This window comes from Solanum stenotomum, chromosome 9, assembly GCF_019186545.1.
Source record: "Solanum stenotomum isolate F172 chromosome 9, ASM1918654v1, whole genome shotgun sequence".
NCBI classification, from domain to species: domain Eukaryota; kingdom Viridiplantae; phylum Streptophyta; class Magnoliopsida; order Solanales; family Solanaceae; genus Solanum; species Solanum stenotomum.
The window spans coordinates 54785936-54803296 of record NC_064290.1 but is presented as its reverse complement, the minus strand read 5'-3'; the positions used below and the strand labels follow the sequence as shown (position 1 = coordinate 54803296).

At 29.4% G+C, this 17361-nt stretch overlaps 1 protein-coding gene across 1 annotated transcript in view; it reads left to right on the top strand.

Moving 5' to 3' along the window:
* The first annotated feature begins 474 nt into the window (after positions 1 to 474).
* LOC125875949 (organ-specific protein S2-like) overlaps positions 475 to 17361 on the top strand; it is a 189714-nt gene continuing 172827 nt past the window's right edge. The window contains exon 1 of the mRNA XM_049557026.1: positions 475 to 568. Coding sequence (XP_049412983.1) covers positions 500 to 568 — 69 coding nt within the window. The 5' untranslated portion in view covers positions 475 to 499. The remainder of the gene's footprint in view (positions 569 to 17361) is intronic.

Here is a 17361-nt window from a genome sequence, read left to right as displayed (position 1 = left end):
AGTTGTTAATTATTGTGATTTATATTTTATAGTGTTCTTTTACATCATTTTAAAATAATACATGTTATTTCTATTATCCCAATTTAAGTGGCACCGACAAAATTTTGAGAATCAATCAATTTTTTAAATTTAAATATTTTAAACCGTTAATTATCATAATTTATAGTATTTTTTAAAATGTAATTTTCAAATATTAAAAATATTTTAAAAAATAAAATATATAAATTAAAATGAAAAAAATATATAAATATTATATAAATGCCTTCGGCTAGAAGCGTTGCACATCGACCTATATATATATATATATATATATAATAGTTTTAATGAAAAATATTTTTATTGTAGAACATCTTTCATCACATGAAACACGAATTATGTTGTTTTTTTTTTTTTTATTATTATTATTATTATTAAATTGTTTTATACATGTCCAACTTGTCTATATAAAGTGTAGGATTTTATTATCGATGCACCAAGCAAATATCAATAGCAAAAGCATATGAATTGTACCGCTCTCGCAGACATGAAATCACTTTTTGCTCTCATCCTCCTCATTTCACTTGCCTTGGTAAGTTAAATTCTATATAATGCACAAAAATATTTAAGCAATTCTATTTAATGTTGGTTATCGAAGAAATTCCAGCACTATTAGAAATAGAGGCTTTTCTTCATCGCAGATCAATGAGAATTCTGTTTTTGTGTTATAATATATGATTTCTTTATCCATTTTTCACCAAATCAGTTTATTAAAAAAACACATGGTGAGAAATAAATTCACACTGAAAAAATGGGAAATTTCCTAATTTTTACATGTGAAAACACTATCATTATTTTTCTCACCGATTCAATCAAAATATAAGTGGGAGTAGCCACTGAACAAATTCAATGAAAAAATAGTGTTTTTTTAACAATCTATAACAACAATAACGTATCCAGTATAATCCAACAATTACTGGGGTCTAGAGAAGATAGTATGTGCGCAGGTCTTATCCTTACTTTGAGAGGTAAAGATGTTTTTCGATACTCTCTTGATTCAAGAAAATACGGCTCAAGAAAATAATAGAAGTGAACGAATCAAGACAAAATTACCGAATATCTAAAAGAAATAGCGTATTAACGATGCATAAAACATAAACTCCTCTATTTAATATCATTAATTGATAACTTAAAATAAATGGTCAGTAATCTTCTCTAACAAATTATATTAAATTAATAGCGTAAGAATTCATTATACTAATTGTGTGCATGATTTAAATCCTAAAATTGCATGTTGCATTATGATCATTTTGATTTGTACTGAGTATATTAGTTAACTTTAAATAAAGCCAACATATGTAAATCTAACATTTTGATTTGTACTGAGTATGACATCATGAGTATACATTTTATAACCAAATATTCTTCCTAAAACTATCTGTGTATATCCATACCAATCATTTTAAATATTTTAAGTTGTTAACTATTACAAATCATAGTATTTTTACGTAATTTTCAACTAATAGATAATATTTCCTATATCCCAATTTATGTTGCACAAGAGAAATTTGGTGAGTTGATCAATGTTTTAATATATATATATATATATATAAAAGTTGTAAAATATTATGATTTATAGTACTACTTTTTGGTAATTTTTAAATGCATCACATATACAAAAGAAAACAAAACATAAATTAAAACGAAGTTAAAATAGAAAGGCAAATTGGTCAAATGACCTAACTACTTCCCAAGAGGTCTACTCCTCTGTCCAACAAAAGTTGTCCACTATTGACTTGACACATCCATTAAAAAAAATAATAGGAGTAATATTACTATATTATTCGTTGACTTTATTAAATTTAATGCGTTGAGAAATGTGTTAGATGATAAATAGTATTTAATAGCAAGGCAAAATAGATAAGACAAATTATCTCTTGATTTTCTAAATTTGACAAGTATTGTTGAACAATCATTTTAGTATAGTAGACAACTATTATTAAATCAGAGTATATATTAGTAATAAAAAAATGAATGCACATGTAACCATGTAACATAGAATTCAACAAACATTTTATTCTGTCATTTTTGTGTGCAGTATGCAAGCAGCGCAGATGCAAGAAGAGACCCCGGAGAATATTGGAGAATTGTGATGAAAAATGAGCCCATGCCTATAGCAATCCAGCATCTTATGCCTCGGTATGACGCTCCTTTCGAGCCAAGGCCAACTATAACTGCTTATCATCATGATGACACTGCTCTCAAACAAGAAAAGTCTTTTGAATCAAGGCCAACTGCAACTTCTTATCGTGATAATAAAGTCAGTCTTAAAGGAGAAAAGTCTTTTGAACCAAGGCCGAGTGCAACTGGTTACCATCATGATGATGTTAGTCTCAAACAAGAAAAATCATCCTTTACTAAAGATTTCGAACCAAGGCCAACTGCAACTTCTTACCGTGATGATGAAGTCATAAGTCTTAAAGAAGAAAAGTCTTTTGAACCAAGGCCGACTATAACTGCTTACTATCATGGTGATGTTGGCCTCGAACAAGAAAAATCATCCTTTACTAAAGATTTTTAACCAAGGCCAACTGCAACTTCTTACCGTGATGATGAAGTCAGTCTTAAAGAAGAAAAGTCCTTTGAACCAAGGCCGACTATAACCGCTTACTATCATGGTGATGTTGGCATCAAACAAGAAAAATCATTTTTTTACTAAAGATTTTGAACCATTGTTGGATTTATGCAGTTTTGATGATTGACAAAGAAAGATGAAACACGTCAGTCAACATGGTCCAAATTAGCACTGTCACGAGCAGTTGAATTTGAGAAATATTTTAAAATGAATAAAGATAAGAGTGCAGAAATAAAGGAATGGATAATGTTAATTTCATGAGAAAATCCAAGGAAATAAACATCTGATGAATTGAAGAGAAAGAATCAATGAGTTTGCTTTGAAGAATGAGTCTAGAGAGGCAAGGAGTTTTAATTGAAGAAGGAGTCTCACTTAAAGTAGAACTTTCAAGTTACTGCTAAATTGAAATGTTGGAGTTTGACTACAATACAAAAGAATCAATGAATGTAATTTGAAGAAGAAGTCCAAAGAAGCTAGGAGTTTGAATTGAAGAAGGAGTCTTACTTGAAGTAGAACTCTAAGTCAAGAGAGTTCAAGTCAATGAGGAGTTTGAAGTGAACAATAACTCTATGAAGAATTGTATGTAAATAGAAGTGAAGTCATCCAGAATACTTGTGCACTTACAAAGCAAAAAGAGCAATTGAGAAATTGACTTCGCAAGTGCTACCAGCGAACTGAAGGAACACTTCGAAGGAACACATCGAAGAACCTAATCCTTCTACAAAGTTTATGTGTTAGGAGTTTTTCTTTGTGATTGAGTCTTGATGTAATCTTAGTTCAGTGAGTTATAAACTAATTAGAAGTGTTTTCTTCAGGTTGTGATAACTCGAAAAGGTGGGAACACATACCTTGAGAGGTTTGTGTTAAAGGTTAGGAGTTAGAGTTAGTTCCTAGGATTACAAGAGTTGTAATCTAAATCCATGACTTGAATTTAAGGTAGGTTGCAAAGTTTGTAATCTATCTTTTGTGGAGGCTCAGTGATTTAGTGAAGTTGGAGTTAAATCCTGTAGGGGTACAGGTCGTGGTTTTTTACACCTTTTGAGCCGGGTGTTTTCCACGTAAAAATATTGTATTTTTACTTACTATCCTTACTACTTTGTTGGAACACGTTAGGCAACTTGTTTCACACTTAGGCGAAAAGTTAAAATCAGTAAATTACTAGGTCGTGCAGACTAACAATTGGTATCAGAGCCAGTTATCTTTTCAAGGCTAACACTTAAGATAAGATCACGATGAATTCTGCACCACCTATTGGGCATAGCGAAGGACAATCAACCATCCGACCACCAATGTTCAACGGATCACACTTTGGGTGGTGGAAGGCATGTATGGAGGACTTTATCCAAGCTGAAGACTATGGACTATGGGATAGAATAACTACTGGACCAACCATCCCTATGAAAACTTAGGAAGGAGCTAAAGTTCCAAAGGTAAAGGTTGAATTCACTTCAGGAAGAATTCGAAAGCCAAAAACATTCTTGTTTGTGGCTTAGGACCTGATGAGTATAATAGGATCTCAAAATGTACCACCGCTAAACAAATATGGGATGCACTGGTAAATGCTCATGAAGGAACCAGCCAAGTCAGAAAATTTAGAGTGGCTATGTTGTTCACTGATTATGAAACCTTCAAGATGAAGAAAAACGAATCCCTTCTAGAGATGATTAGTAGACTTACCACCCTAATCAATGAGTTATCATCCCTAGGAAAGGTTCTTACCACTGAGGAACAAGTTGATAAAGTTTTAAGAATTCTACCAAAGATAAAATGGGATGTCAAAGTTACCGCCATCAGAGAAGCTAAAGACATCTCCATCATGACACTTGATGAACTAGTAAGAAATCTTAGAACATATGAGATGAATATGGATGGTCTGAAGAAAGAGGAAGTGTTTAATGATAATTCACTAACCTTGAAAGTATCTGATGGTGAAGAATCAGATCTAGATGAAGACCAAATAGCCTTCTTGGCAAAAAGCTTTAAGAAGTACATTAAGAAGGGAAAAGGAGTCGACAAGAAGGAAACGAGTAACAAGAAGTGGTCGAATGAAAAATCTCTGTCCGGCTGCTACAAGTGTGGAAAGGCTGATCACTATGTCAAAGTATGTCCTTAATGGGAAGTAGAATGGAGGAGAGAAAAAATTGAAAAAGAGTTGAAAGAGAAGGCTGGTAAACAAAAGATAAGAAAAGAGTGTGCCATGGTAGCTGCTTGGGGTTCAAAAGCTGGAGATTCTAATGATGATGAGATAGATGAGATTGCTTTCATGGCTATTGGAGATTCAGACACGGAGGAGGAAGAAGCAAACTCTAAGGTAAGTATTCTTGACTTGAAAGAAAAAATGCATATTTTGTCTAAAAGAGAACTACTTAGCATGATAAGTAGCTTATTTGATGATTTTGAAGAATTAACCTGTGAAAGAGATCAATTATTTAAAGATTTTGCAGATCAAAAATTTGAGTGCATGGATCTCAAAAACTGCAAAACTGTAATTGAAGAAAAAAATTGTTCTCTAAAGAAACAGGTTAATAAACTTGAGTCATCAAAGTTGAATTTGAAATCTGAAATTCTTAAGTTGTCCATTATTGAAAAAGGGAAGATAAATGATGTTGGGAAGAAATTAGAACATGATTTAAAAGAATGCAAAATTGATTTTTTCAGTGAAAAAGATAAGGTGAAAAAACTGAACCTAGAAATTTCCAGGTTAAAAATGGATCTTGAAAAGTCTAATAGATGGACGAATTCCTCCAGAATTGTTAAGAAATTGAGTTATAGGATGTACAATGAGAAGGCTGGTATAGGATTCCATAAAGAAAATACTATCTCTAAAGATTTGTGCTATATTTGTGGTAAAATTGGTCATCCAACTACTGAGTGTCCAGTTGCTAATGATTTTAGAAAAAGAAATACTAAATTCACAAATGAAAACAGATTTATGCATGTTGGCAGAAACAGGTACACTAACCAGTTGCCTAGATGGGCGAAAAGAAATCTGATTCACCTTTTTTATCATAAGAAAGGACCCAAGCTTGTCTGGGTTCCTAAGATTAACCCTTAAGCTATTTTGCAGGTGAAGCTGAAAGGAAGCAAGTGATTTAATTCATATATNTATATTTGTGGTAAAATTGGTCATCCAACTACTGAGTGTCCAGTTGCTAATGATTTTAGAAAAAGAAATACTAAATTCACAAATGAAAACAGATTTATGCATGTTGGCAAAAACAGGTACACTAACCAGTTGCCTAGATGGGTGAGAAGAAATCTGATTCACCTTTTTGATCATAAGAAAGGACCCAAGCTTGTCTGGGTTCCTAAGATTAACCCTTAAGCTATTTTGCAGGTGAAGCTGAAAGGAAGCAAGTGATTTAATTCATAGATATTGCTTGCTTAAGAGATATCAATGAAGTCAAACAAAAATTCCTTTCGCTCACTTCTCAAAAAAGGGGGAATGTGTCATTTAAAAAAAAGGAAGAAAAAAGTGGAGCTAATGCATATGTAAGGGGGAAGAAAATAATAATAATATGAGGATTAAAGTGAAACTGATGAAAGTGCATTCGAACACGTTGTACCATATGTTTCATTTGTTGAACAGACGAATGGCATATTGATAGAGGAAATAATGAATCTTGAAACTGATTTATCCACAAAAGTATATGGTTGTTGGATCACGTTGTTCTTTGTCAAACAACAATTGATGGATTGTGACACTAAGTAGGGAGCATTATGAAAAGAATAAGTTAGACTTGGGGATGATTAAGATTGCATGAACTCCCCTCAATGATTGGCTAGAATAATTGTTCTCCTTAATTTTATGAGCTAAAATGTTATTCAATTCAGTCTTACACATTTACTTGTGTGTCCCAATTCCAGATCCTTGACTTGTTTTAACCTAATTTTGTATTAGATTGTGTAGAGAAATGGTGAAAACAAGCAACAATGATCACAAAATTGCTCTTATCAGGTATGCTATATATTGATGGAGATTAATGTTGTATAAAGTGAAACAGTTGAGCACTCAAGTTTCATGTATTAATTGTTCTAATACAGAATAAAATAATCGGCAAAGCTCAAGAGTCTTATTCTTCCAAATTTTTCTCTCTCACTTAGCCCTCTTGATTATTTTTTTTCAAGTTTAAATCAGATATTCACCAAAGTACATCTTTTGATATTTGTGATGATGTCCTCTTCAAATTGCTCTTAACTTGGTACATATATAATTCTCATTTGAGGAGGAAAATCTAGTCCTCATTTTCAGTTCATGAGGAAGAACCAACTATAGAAACACATTTTTTTTCTATTCCACCTTGAACTCCCATCTAGAAATCATAAGTGTCAAGAGGATGTCATTATTAAAGAAGATCTTAGAACTAGCATGAAAGAAAAAAGACATGATTCCCATAGTGAGTTTTGAGAAATACTCAATTTCAATCTAGGCATGGACTTTTCAAGTGAAAAAAAAAAAGAAAAAAAAAGAAAAAGAAAAAAAGAGGTTATTCAATAGATGAACCATGTTGATCTACATGTCTCGTGAGAAAAATTGATACTCCAAAGAAAATGTTGAAGTAATATTTTCACTGATAAAATTGTTGAATTGGAGGCTACTCATGCAGCTTATGAGAAAGAAAAAAAAATGTCCTTCGGATAAGAATTTAAGCTCTACAAGCTATTCTTCATGAAGAAAGGGATGAAAATGTTGAAATTATTCATTGGTTGACACAATTATTGTTGCTTTTCCATTCTTCTCTTCACTTTTCAATGTTAGTGTCTCTAGCTTTATTCTACTCCTGTCCAGTGTTTGTTTTTTTATTAGTGCTCAATAGTTTTTGCTTCATTCGGTATGACTTCGATCCTATATAGTACATTATCTGGCAGTTTAATGGAATGATTATCTATTGCTTTAATGACTCTTGTTCTTGCTCTCTATAATACATTATTATGTTTCATGAAGTCGTTATCTGATTGTTTTGGTGATAGTCAGTGGCCATGAATAGTTGAACTAATCAATCTAGCTCATATATTATAGGATTTACATAGCTTTTCAATGATGCCAAAAGGGGAAAGATAAGAGTTGTGCAGTGTTTATAACCCATTGACTAACTTGTTTTGTTTCATGTTAGTATTTCATGCTTTAGTGTCTACAGATAAAATTGTTTGAATGCACAAAAAAAGAGGTTTGTCATCATCAAAAAGGGGAAATTTGTTGGATTTATGCAGTTTTGATGATTGACAAAGAAAGATGAAACACGTCAGTCAACATGGTCCAAATTAGCACTGTCACGAGCAGTTGAATTTGAGAAAGCTTTTAAAATGAATAAAGACAAGAGTGCAGAAATAAAGGAATGGATAATGTTAATTTCATGAGAAAATCCAAGGAATTAAACATCTGATAAATTGAAGAGAAAGAATCAATGAGTTTGCTTTGAAGAATGAGTCTAGAGAGGCAAGGAGTTTTAATTGAAGAAGGAGTCTCACTTAAAGTAGAACTCTTCAAGTTATTGCTAAATTGAAGTGTTGGAGTTTGACTATAATACAAAAGAATCAATGAATGTAATTTGAAGAAGAAGTCCAAAGAAGCTAGGAGTTTGAATTGAAGAAGGAGTCTTACTTGAAGTAGAACTCTAAGTCAAGAGAGTTCAAGTCAATGAGGAGTTTGAAGTGAACAATAACTCTATGAAGAATTGTATTTAAATAGAAGTGAAGTCGTCCAGAATACTTGTGCACTTACAGAGCAAAAAGAGCAATTGAGAAATTGACTTCGCAAGTGCTACCAGCGAACTGAAGGAACACATAGAACGAACACATCGAAGAACCTAATCCTTCTACATAGTTTATGTGTTAGGAGTTTTTCTTTGTGATTGAGTCTTGATGTAATCTTAGTTCAGTGAGTTATAAACTAATTAGAAGTGTTTTCTTCAGGTTGTGATAACTCGAAGAGTTGGGAACACATATCTTGGGAGGTTTGTGTTGAAGGTTAGGAGTTAGAGTTAGTTCCTAGGATTACAAGAGTTGTAATCTAAATCCAAGACTTGAATTTAAGGTAGGTTGCAAAGTTTGTAATCTATCTTTTGTGGAGGCTCAGTGACTTAGTGAAGTTGGAGTTAAATCTTGTAGGGGTACAGGTCGTGGTTTTTTACACCTTTTGAGTCGGGTGTTTTCCACGTAAAAATATTGTATTTTTACTTATTGTCCTTACTGCTTTGTTGGAACACGTTAGGCAATTTGTTTCACACTTAGGCGAAAAGTTAAAATCAGTAAATTATTAGGTCGTGCAGACTAACACAAGGCCAACTGCAACTTCTTACCGTGACAATGAAATCAGTCTTAAAGGAGAAAAGTCTTTTGAACCAAGGCCAAATGTTAGCATGTACAATGATTGATATGGCAAAGTCATTGTGTGTCATTTAATTTTCTTATTAACTCCTTCTGTGAACGCCCTTTCGTTGTTATGTGGTTTATGGAATAAGGATGGATAAACATTTGTACTATAGTATTTCTTGAGCTTAATGTAATGGTTGTTTCATTGTGTGCAAATTGTCTCTATTCTTAGAGTGCTTAGTATCCTCATACCTATATAATTGTGTAAACTATGGGAATATAAAGTAAGAACAGAAAATAAACTTTCTTTAAAAGTTGGTGTGTACTTGTATGTGTAATTTGGTATGGTATTAGCTAGAAGCCCCTGCCGTCTACCTCTTCCACCTCTCTAAGAAAATGTGAACCTCTTTCTTTATTTTTTTTTTGGTTTATCATAATTTAAGTAAGATTTATATACAGTAAAATATTTATTTTAAAGTTTTAATTATTAAGACTTTTAATATAGTTCAAATAAAAAAAAAATTGGTCAATTCTAATTTCTAAAGTACTATTTCTAAAGTACTAAATAATAAGTGTTGTTATCTATTACAAATAAGTAAAAATTTAATAGTTATAACTTAAATTAATTTTTAAAATCAAAATATTAGAATAATAATAAAATAATATTTTTTTGTTAAAATAATAATAAATGGAGTAATGATTTTGTTTATCATAAATCTTGTATATGTTTCTAAAGTAATATATAGATATATTCTTTAGTAGTTGTCGCGTACTATAGCTTGCCTTTTATTGTAGAAAAGGACTTGTCATGTAATATAGCTTGGCTTTTGTTGACTATTTTGGTAAATAGTCGAATTGGGTCATCTTTTGTTGAATCTTCTTCCACCCCCATTAAACAAATCTTAATATACCATATGTATTCATCCCCTCAGTCAAATATATTATATATCAATTGCATTCAATTAAATATAAGTGAAAAAAATTGTATTTTATATCAATTATATTCAGATAACTATATTTGTATTTTGTATAACCTGTGTTTGTATTATGTATCAATTGTAAAAGAAAATATTTTTTTTATAAATTCAAAAGTTCTATATGTTTATGTATATTTCTGTGTATTCCTATAGTTTATGTACTATGTATTGAAACTAACTAGTGACATCCCTATTTATAAAAGGAAAAATCAAATTAAACTATGACTAGGAACTACTCTAACTAACAAATCCCAATTAAATATAAATAAGTAAATATCATAAATAACTAGTGTTGGAGCACTTTCTTTCCAACTCACGATATTTTTTCTCTTGGTTGTGTTGGAACACTTCTCTCCAACTTCATGCCCTTCCCACCAACGCCTTTTTTTTGTGTTGGAGCAATGTCTCTCCAACTCTCGTTGATGTCCTTCCCACCAACTCCTTTTCTTTTTTTCTTTTTTTTGTTTTTGGTTTTTGGTGTTGGAGCACTCTCACTCCAACTCTCGTTGATGCCCTTCCCATCAACTCCTTTTTTTTTACTTTCTCTTACTTTTAATTTAGAGAAAAGTTTCTTCCTCTTGCGCTTGGTTGCACTTCTTTAAATCTGTCATATTTTTGCAAGTCTTTCCTCCTAGCATATTTTTCATGCATGTATCATTAGTTTAGCCTTTGCCAACTTGAGCCAGATAGCGCGACATATATGAGTCATAATCACCCGCCAGCAACGGATACTCTTAGATCTTCTACCAGGATCGTAGATTCTCTGATACCAATTTGAATGAAAATATTTTATTTATAAACTCAAAAGTTCTATATGTCTGTATATTTCGGTGTATTGTTCTATGTATTCCTACATTTTATGTATATTTCTATGTATTGAAAATAACTAGTAACATCCCTATTTATAAAAGTAACAACCAAATTAAACTAAGACTACGAACTACTCTAACTAACAAATCCTAATGAAACATAAATAAGTCAATATCATAAATAACAAATCCTAATCAACTTAAGATTCCTACTCCAACTTTGAATTATTATTTCCAACATTGTTTGTAATACAACAAATACAACATGTATTCATCCTCTCTCCTCCCCCTCTCTCGATCTCGCTCACCTTTCTCCTCTTAATATGTAGTTATTTAGTTAAATACAATAGTTTTTGATACAACTGTATTCATTTGATACAAATCAGATGTATCTATTGTAATCGTGATATAACTCAATACAATGAATACAAGTATTCAACTTCTCTCGCCTCTTCCTCCCCCCCTCTCCCCGAGATCTCACTCGCCTCTCTCCTCCTTCTTCTGGTCTCGCTCGCCTCTTTCCTCCCTCAAACATGTAACTATAATTCGTAATTAAGCAAATTATAACTATAAATCTCTAATTAAGCTCATATACTATAGTCATTTTTTAAAGTTCCCACTTAATCATATTTTGGGCCCCTTAACTTTTCCTAACAAAAAACTAATTTTTAGGGGGACGTAGCTAGGGTTGTTCATGGCTATGGTTATAAAACCAAATCGAACCGCAATCCGAACCAAACCAATTAAAAAAATCGATATTTGATTTGATTTGGTTAGGTTTGGTTTTAAATTTTGAAAAACCGATACTATTTGGTTTGGTTTTGGTTTTACTAAAAATTAACTGCAAAAATAACCAAATCGAACCGAGAAGTTATATATATAAATTTTAGATTATTTGAAAATAAAGTATAAGTATTTTGCTAAATTTTAATTAACTTAAGTCTTTAATTTTACAATTTACTGAAGCCCAACATTTAAATTTTAGTTCAACTATTAAAACCTTAAGTCTAAATCCCTATTCATTCTTACTTCAAAGATCACACTTACCCTGTTCTTTATTAAATTTTCTAACACAACATTGAATAATTTAAAGCTCAAGCCAAAGAAGCTGATAATTGATTAGTTTTGACTATGAAATATTGGTTATTTTTTTAGAAGTTATTTCTCAATATTTTAAGGTACGTGTAATTTTATTGAAAACTCTATTAATAAGCTGTTGAGATCTCCAGAATATTGAACCAACTTTATGCTATTGACAATGAGTTTTTTTAGTTTCTGAACTTGGTACATTGGATGAATTGCATTGTTAATGCAATAGTTTTTTTGTGAATTATTCATGCAGTTGGTGTTTGTGCCCATCAAGATGCGTATGTCCTCAACAAACTTAGTACTTTCAAACTGAAAAAATCGAACCAAACCGACGGTAATTTTTTTGATTTGGTTTGGTTTGGTTTTTGAAATTTAAAAACCGATTCAAATTGATTTGATTTTGATTTTAACTAATAACGGATTCAAACCGAACCATAAACACCCCTAAACGTAGCATGTGCCCAAGTTGGTTAAGAGAATACAAAACTGAGATTAATTATTCAAAATTATTAATATGTAAAAATAACTTCTCTGAGGGGAATGTTTTTACAACTTATTTTAGCTTTATATAACATGTTCCTTATTTCGTTATATGTTTACACTATAATAATTTTGACCTTAATAAAGAAAGAGGAATAGTAAAGTCAGTTTGTCTTTATATTTCACAATTAAGTAATAATCATATTTTACATGTCGGATTACGCTGACTATCTTGTTATTGTAATAAGGTAATAATTTTTTAGTTTAAACAAGAACAAGCTCACTACCAAACTCATGTCTCATATAAATCAACACTTCGAAATAGAAGACTAACAAATTAACTAGAATAAATGAAGAACCAAGGCAATTAACATTAGAGGACATTGTGACGGAGTCAAAGAATAATTGGAAGGATCTACCAATAGGGAGGTCGTCAAAATGAGTTCAAATCTATAACTAGAAAACCATGCCGCGCTTCGCGCGATACTAAATTTTTCAAACAATATTTCATAACATGCAAATAATAAAATATTTTAGTCTCTAATTTATATATTAATTTCGAGTTTTAATCTAATTTATAAATAACATTTACTTTCCTCTAATTTTCATCACTTTTAAAGCGTTACAAAAATTTAAACAAAAATTGATCTCTTTACGTCCATATGAGTAGCAAATTTGAAACATAATTTTCCTTTGTATATTTAAATATAAATATTTAATCTTATTTCCTTTAAATTCATTGAAAATGTAATGTTTAATACTTTCATATATATATATATATATATATTAGTTTTGACGCACGTGCGTTGCACGTGAATATCAAACCACGTATCACATTATTTTTAAAAATAACGTGAATGTTATTAAAATAAAAAATTAGTCACTCTTAAAATCTCTTAGTTTCACCTCTTAAATATACTTTCTCCTCCCTTCTCTATAGTGCATTACTTTGTTATTATTGTATTGTTGGTGCTCTTACTTTTAATATAATATAATATAAATAAATATGTTATAAAATATGGAAGATATACTAAATTTGATGTTTTTAGTTGGAATATTAGATTAATTTAGCATTCATATTAGGGAGTATCCTAATCTCACTAACCTTTGAGATTGTCAACGTCTATAGATCAATCTTTGAGGTTTTAAGAAAAGAAGAACAAAAAACATAAAAAAAAAAAACGTAGTTTAAAAATGTGAGGAAACCCCTCCATTTATAGTTAAAATGTGTAGTATTAGTATGTGCATATTGTTCCTTATCATAAAAATATAGAAGATATACTAAATAGGATGTTTTAAGAAGAAGAAGAATGAATTTTTGTTTTTTAAAATGTAGTTTAAAAAATTGAGGAAGCCCCTCTTTTAATGGCCAACAAAGGGTAGTGTATGAAAAACTACTCATTGTGCCTTATCAAAAAGATGCCACAACCCTTTAGAAAACTCACAACCCTTCAGAAAGGTCACAACTTATCGGAAAAGTCATAACTCTTCGGAAATGTCACAACTCTTCCGAAAAGTCGCAACCTTATTGAAAAGTCACAACCCTTCAAAAAGGTCACAACTCATCGGAAAAGTTATAACTCTTCAAAAATGTCATAACCCTTCAATGTGAAAAGGTTTTTGTCTTTAATATAATATAGTATAATACACATAAATAAATATAATACAATATAAAATATAGAAGATATACTACATTTGGTGTTTTAAGTTAGGTAGTATATATAGATAAAAAAAGATAGATATAGATTGGTCTAATTTTAATTTGATATGAAATTTTAAAAACGAAAGAGTACTTATTAAATGTAGTTTGGACTCTTCAAACAAGTTTTTGATCAAATACTTTTTCTCCAACAGTTTGAGACTTTTCAGATTCTAAACACCAAGTTGTAGTTTGTGCAACGGAAAATCATTGATCTTCTTGTCAAGTAGAAGTTTCTACAAAAGTATATTTTATGGCAATGAAAAATGAGTAAATATTAATTATCAAGATACTCTTCTCATTTGAAATTGAGTTATTTCATTCTCCTTGTTGAATCAGTTTTTGTTGATCTATCTAATTTACCCACAAAAAATATTGTAATTTTATGATTGAACAACTCTCACAATCTTCCTTGTTTTAAGAAGAAGAATAGAAAACTTACAAAATTTGTAGTTTAAAAGTGTAAGAAACCCCCTCTATTTAAAGACATGAAAGGATAGTATGAAAAAGTTTTTATCGTGTCTTTTCACATAAGTCACAACCCTTCAGAAAAGTCACAACTTTTCAAAAATGTCATAACTCATCGAAAAAGTCACAACTCTATAAAAAAGTCACAACCTTTCGGAAGAGTCATTGCCCATCAATGTGAAAAGATGTATGCTTTTAATTTGTTTTAAGAAGAAGAATAGAAAACTTACAAAATTTGTAGTTTAAAAGTGTGAGAAACTCCCTCTATTTAAAGACATGAAAGGATAGTATGAAAAAGTTCTTATCGTGTCTTTTCACATAAGTCACAACCCTTCAGAAAAGTCACAACTTTTCGAAAATGTCATAACTCATTGAAAAAGTCACAACTCTATAAAAAAAGCCACAACCTTTCGAAAGAGTCATTGCCCATCAATGTGAAAAGATGTATGCTTTTAATATAATATAGCGTAAATAAATATAATATTAAATATATATAACATATATACTAAATTTAGTGTTTTAAGTTGGGGATATTATAGTAATTTAACATTCAAGTTAGAAAGTTCATGCTTTTAAAGTACTATAGAATAAATAGATATATATATATATATATTAAAATTTTTAAAAAATTTAAAAAGAATGACTACTATATAAATAATCGTCTCAACTTGTATTATAGTCACATCTATGTGCTATCGTGTTTTCTATCACCTCATGTTATCACATAGTAGAGAATTAAAAAAAATATTTACTTCCTTTTCATGACTTATTTCCTAGTCATCACTTTTCTTCAATTTTTGCCTTTTCATTTACCTTTCTTTTATAAAATATAATAAATCAAATCTATCTTCTTTTTTTCTTCCTTTTTCACTTCAAATTCATCTTCGCTAGTCTCCTATTAATTTTATCTAATCGTCAACTCTTTTTTTCTCTTATAATAACATTCATTATTATGTCTTGTAAAGTATATAAGGATATCGAAATAACTCTTATTTTAAGTATTCTTCATCCTTTTCCTTTTTCATCTTTAATCACACGTAACTTCGATGCCACTATCAATTAGTTTAAAGCGACATAAATCGAAACGATATTATTTTTGAAAGGTGTTGAAGTAATATTGTATTTTTTCATCGGATTCTCGTTGGCGTATTCGAATGCGTTAGAAATCATACAAAATTTGTGAATATAAAAATTAATCACGTATAGTGATATTGATATTTTAAACACAAATTTTTTTTATGTCTTTTGATAATCGAGAAATAAAATAAAAATCCCTTATATTAATTGAATTGAGCAAAATCATGCACACATATTTTTCTCTTGTGATAATATTGATTGCAAGTCTTAAAAAGATATCTTGACATTTATTAAGGTAAATAAAATTATCAATTAAAAAGAATTAAAACGTAAAATAAAGAAAGAATTGAGGGGATGTTATGAGGAAGAACAAGTAATTAGCGCAAAATAATAGGTAACAATAATGATCAATAAATGACCCATATATTTTCCTGCAAATTTAAGGTAACAAATAATTTCTTTTACGTTTTCGAATAAATCATATAAATAGAAAACATTAAGAAAAATGTCAAAAAATGGAGAATATATATATCTAACATATTTAGTTTGTACAATAATAATAATTAATTAATTAATAAATAATTGTCATAAAAAATAGAAAACATAAATAGAATCTAGGCCAAAAAGAGGTATCACATTACAATTCTTTTATATAACTTTAAATTATTTATAGATTTATATTAAATGTAGATATGAATGGTCATTTTCTTTACGTCTTTTCATTGCCTTCATAATTTTCATTGCTTTTGTTTTATTACAATAATAGATTAAACAAATAAAATGGTCATAAAAAGTATAATATCACTTTGTCTATACCTAACCTTATATTATACTAGATATGGGACCCCGTGCCAGCACGGGGCCCAATATATGTTACTGTTTTTGTTTTAATTTATGTGGTACATATGAAATTTGAAGTTAATCAATTTTTTAGTATGTTTTTATATATTTTAAGTTGCTAATTATTTTTATTTAGAGTATGTTTTACGTAAATATATTATAAATCACAATAATTAATAAGTTAATATAAAAAAAAACTTATAAAAAATTCATTGACTTTTGAAATTTCATTCGTATCACATAAATCAGGACAACGCGAGTAATATATATGAAAATTACATAAAACGTTCTATAACTCACAATAATTAGCAACTTAAAATATCTATATATCTATATTTCTCCCAATTATGCGGTATAGATGAAATTTTCAAAGTTAACAAAAACTTTTTATATGTTTTTAAATATTTTAAGCTATTAATTATTATTATTTATAATACTTTTTACATAAAAAATTTATTTATATAAAGTATAAAAGAAAAAATTTTAAAAAAGGAAAAATAAATGTCAGCAGGAGTCCAATCTATGTTAATTTCTATGTTTTAATTATTGTAATACAGATTGAATTTGGAGAGCCAACTAAATTTTTTTAAAGGATTTTTTTTATAAATTTTTAAGTTGTTAATTATTATAATTTATAATATTTTTATTAATTTTAAACCAATATATGTTTTTTCTGTCTCAATTACATGAGACATATGAAATTTGGAGAGTCAACTAAAATTTTAAAATATGTTAAGTTGTTAATTATTATACCTTATAGTACTATTACGTGATTTTCAAATAAAATATGTAATTTTTTTATTTCAATTTATATGTCATTGATATAATTACATATATTAAGTAATGAAGAATTAATGTGTAAATTATGTGACACCTATGAATTTTGAAGTGTAAATCAAATTAGTTATATGATTTGAAAAAAATAAAGCAGTTAATTATTACAATTTATAATACTTTTTATATATTTTTTAAATGATATATATATATATATATATATAT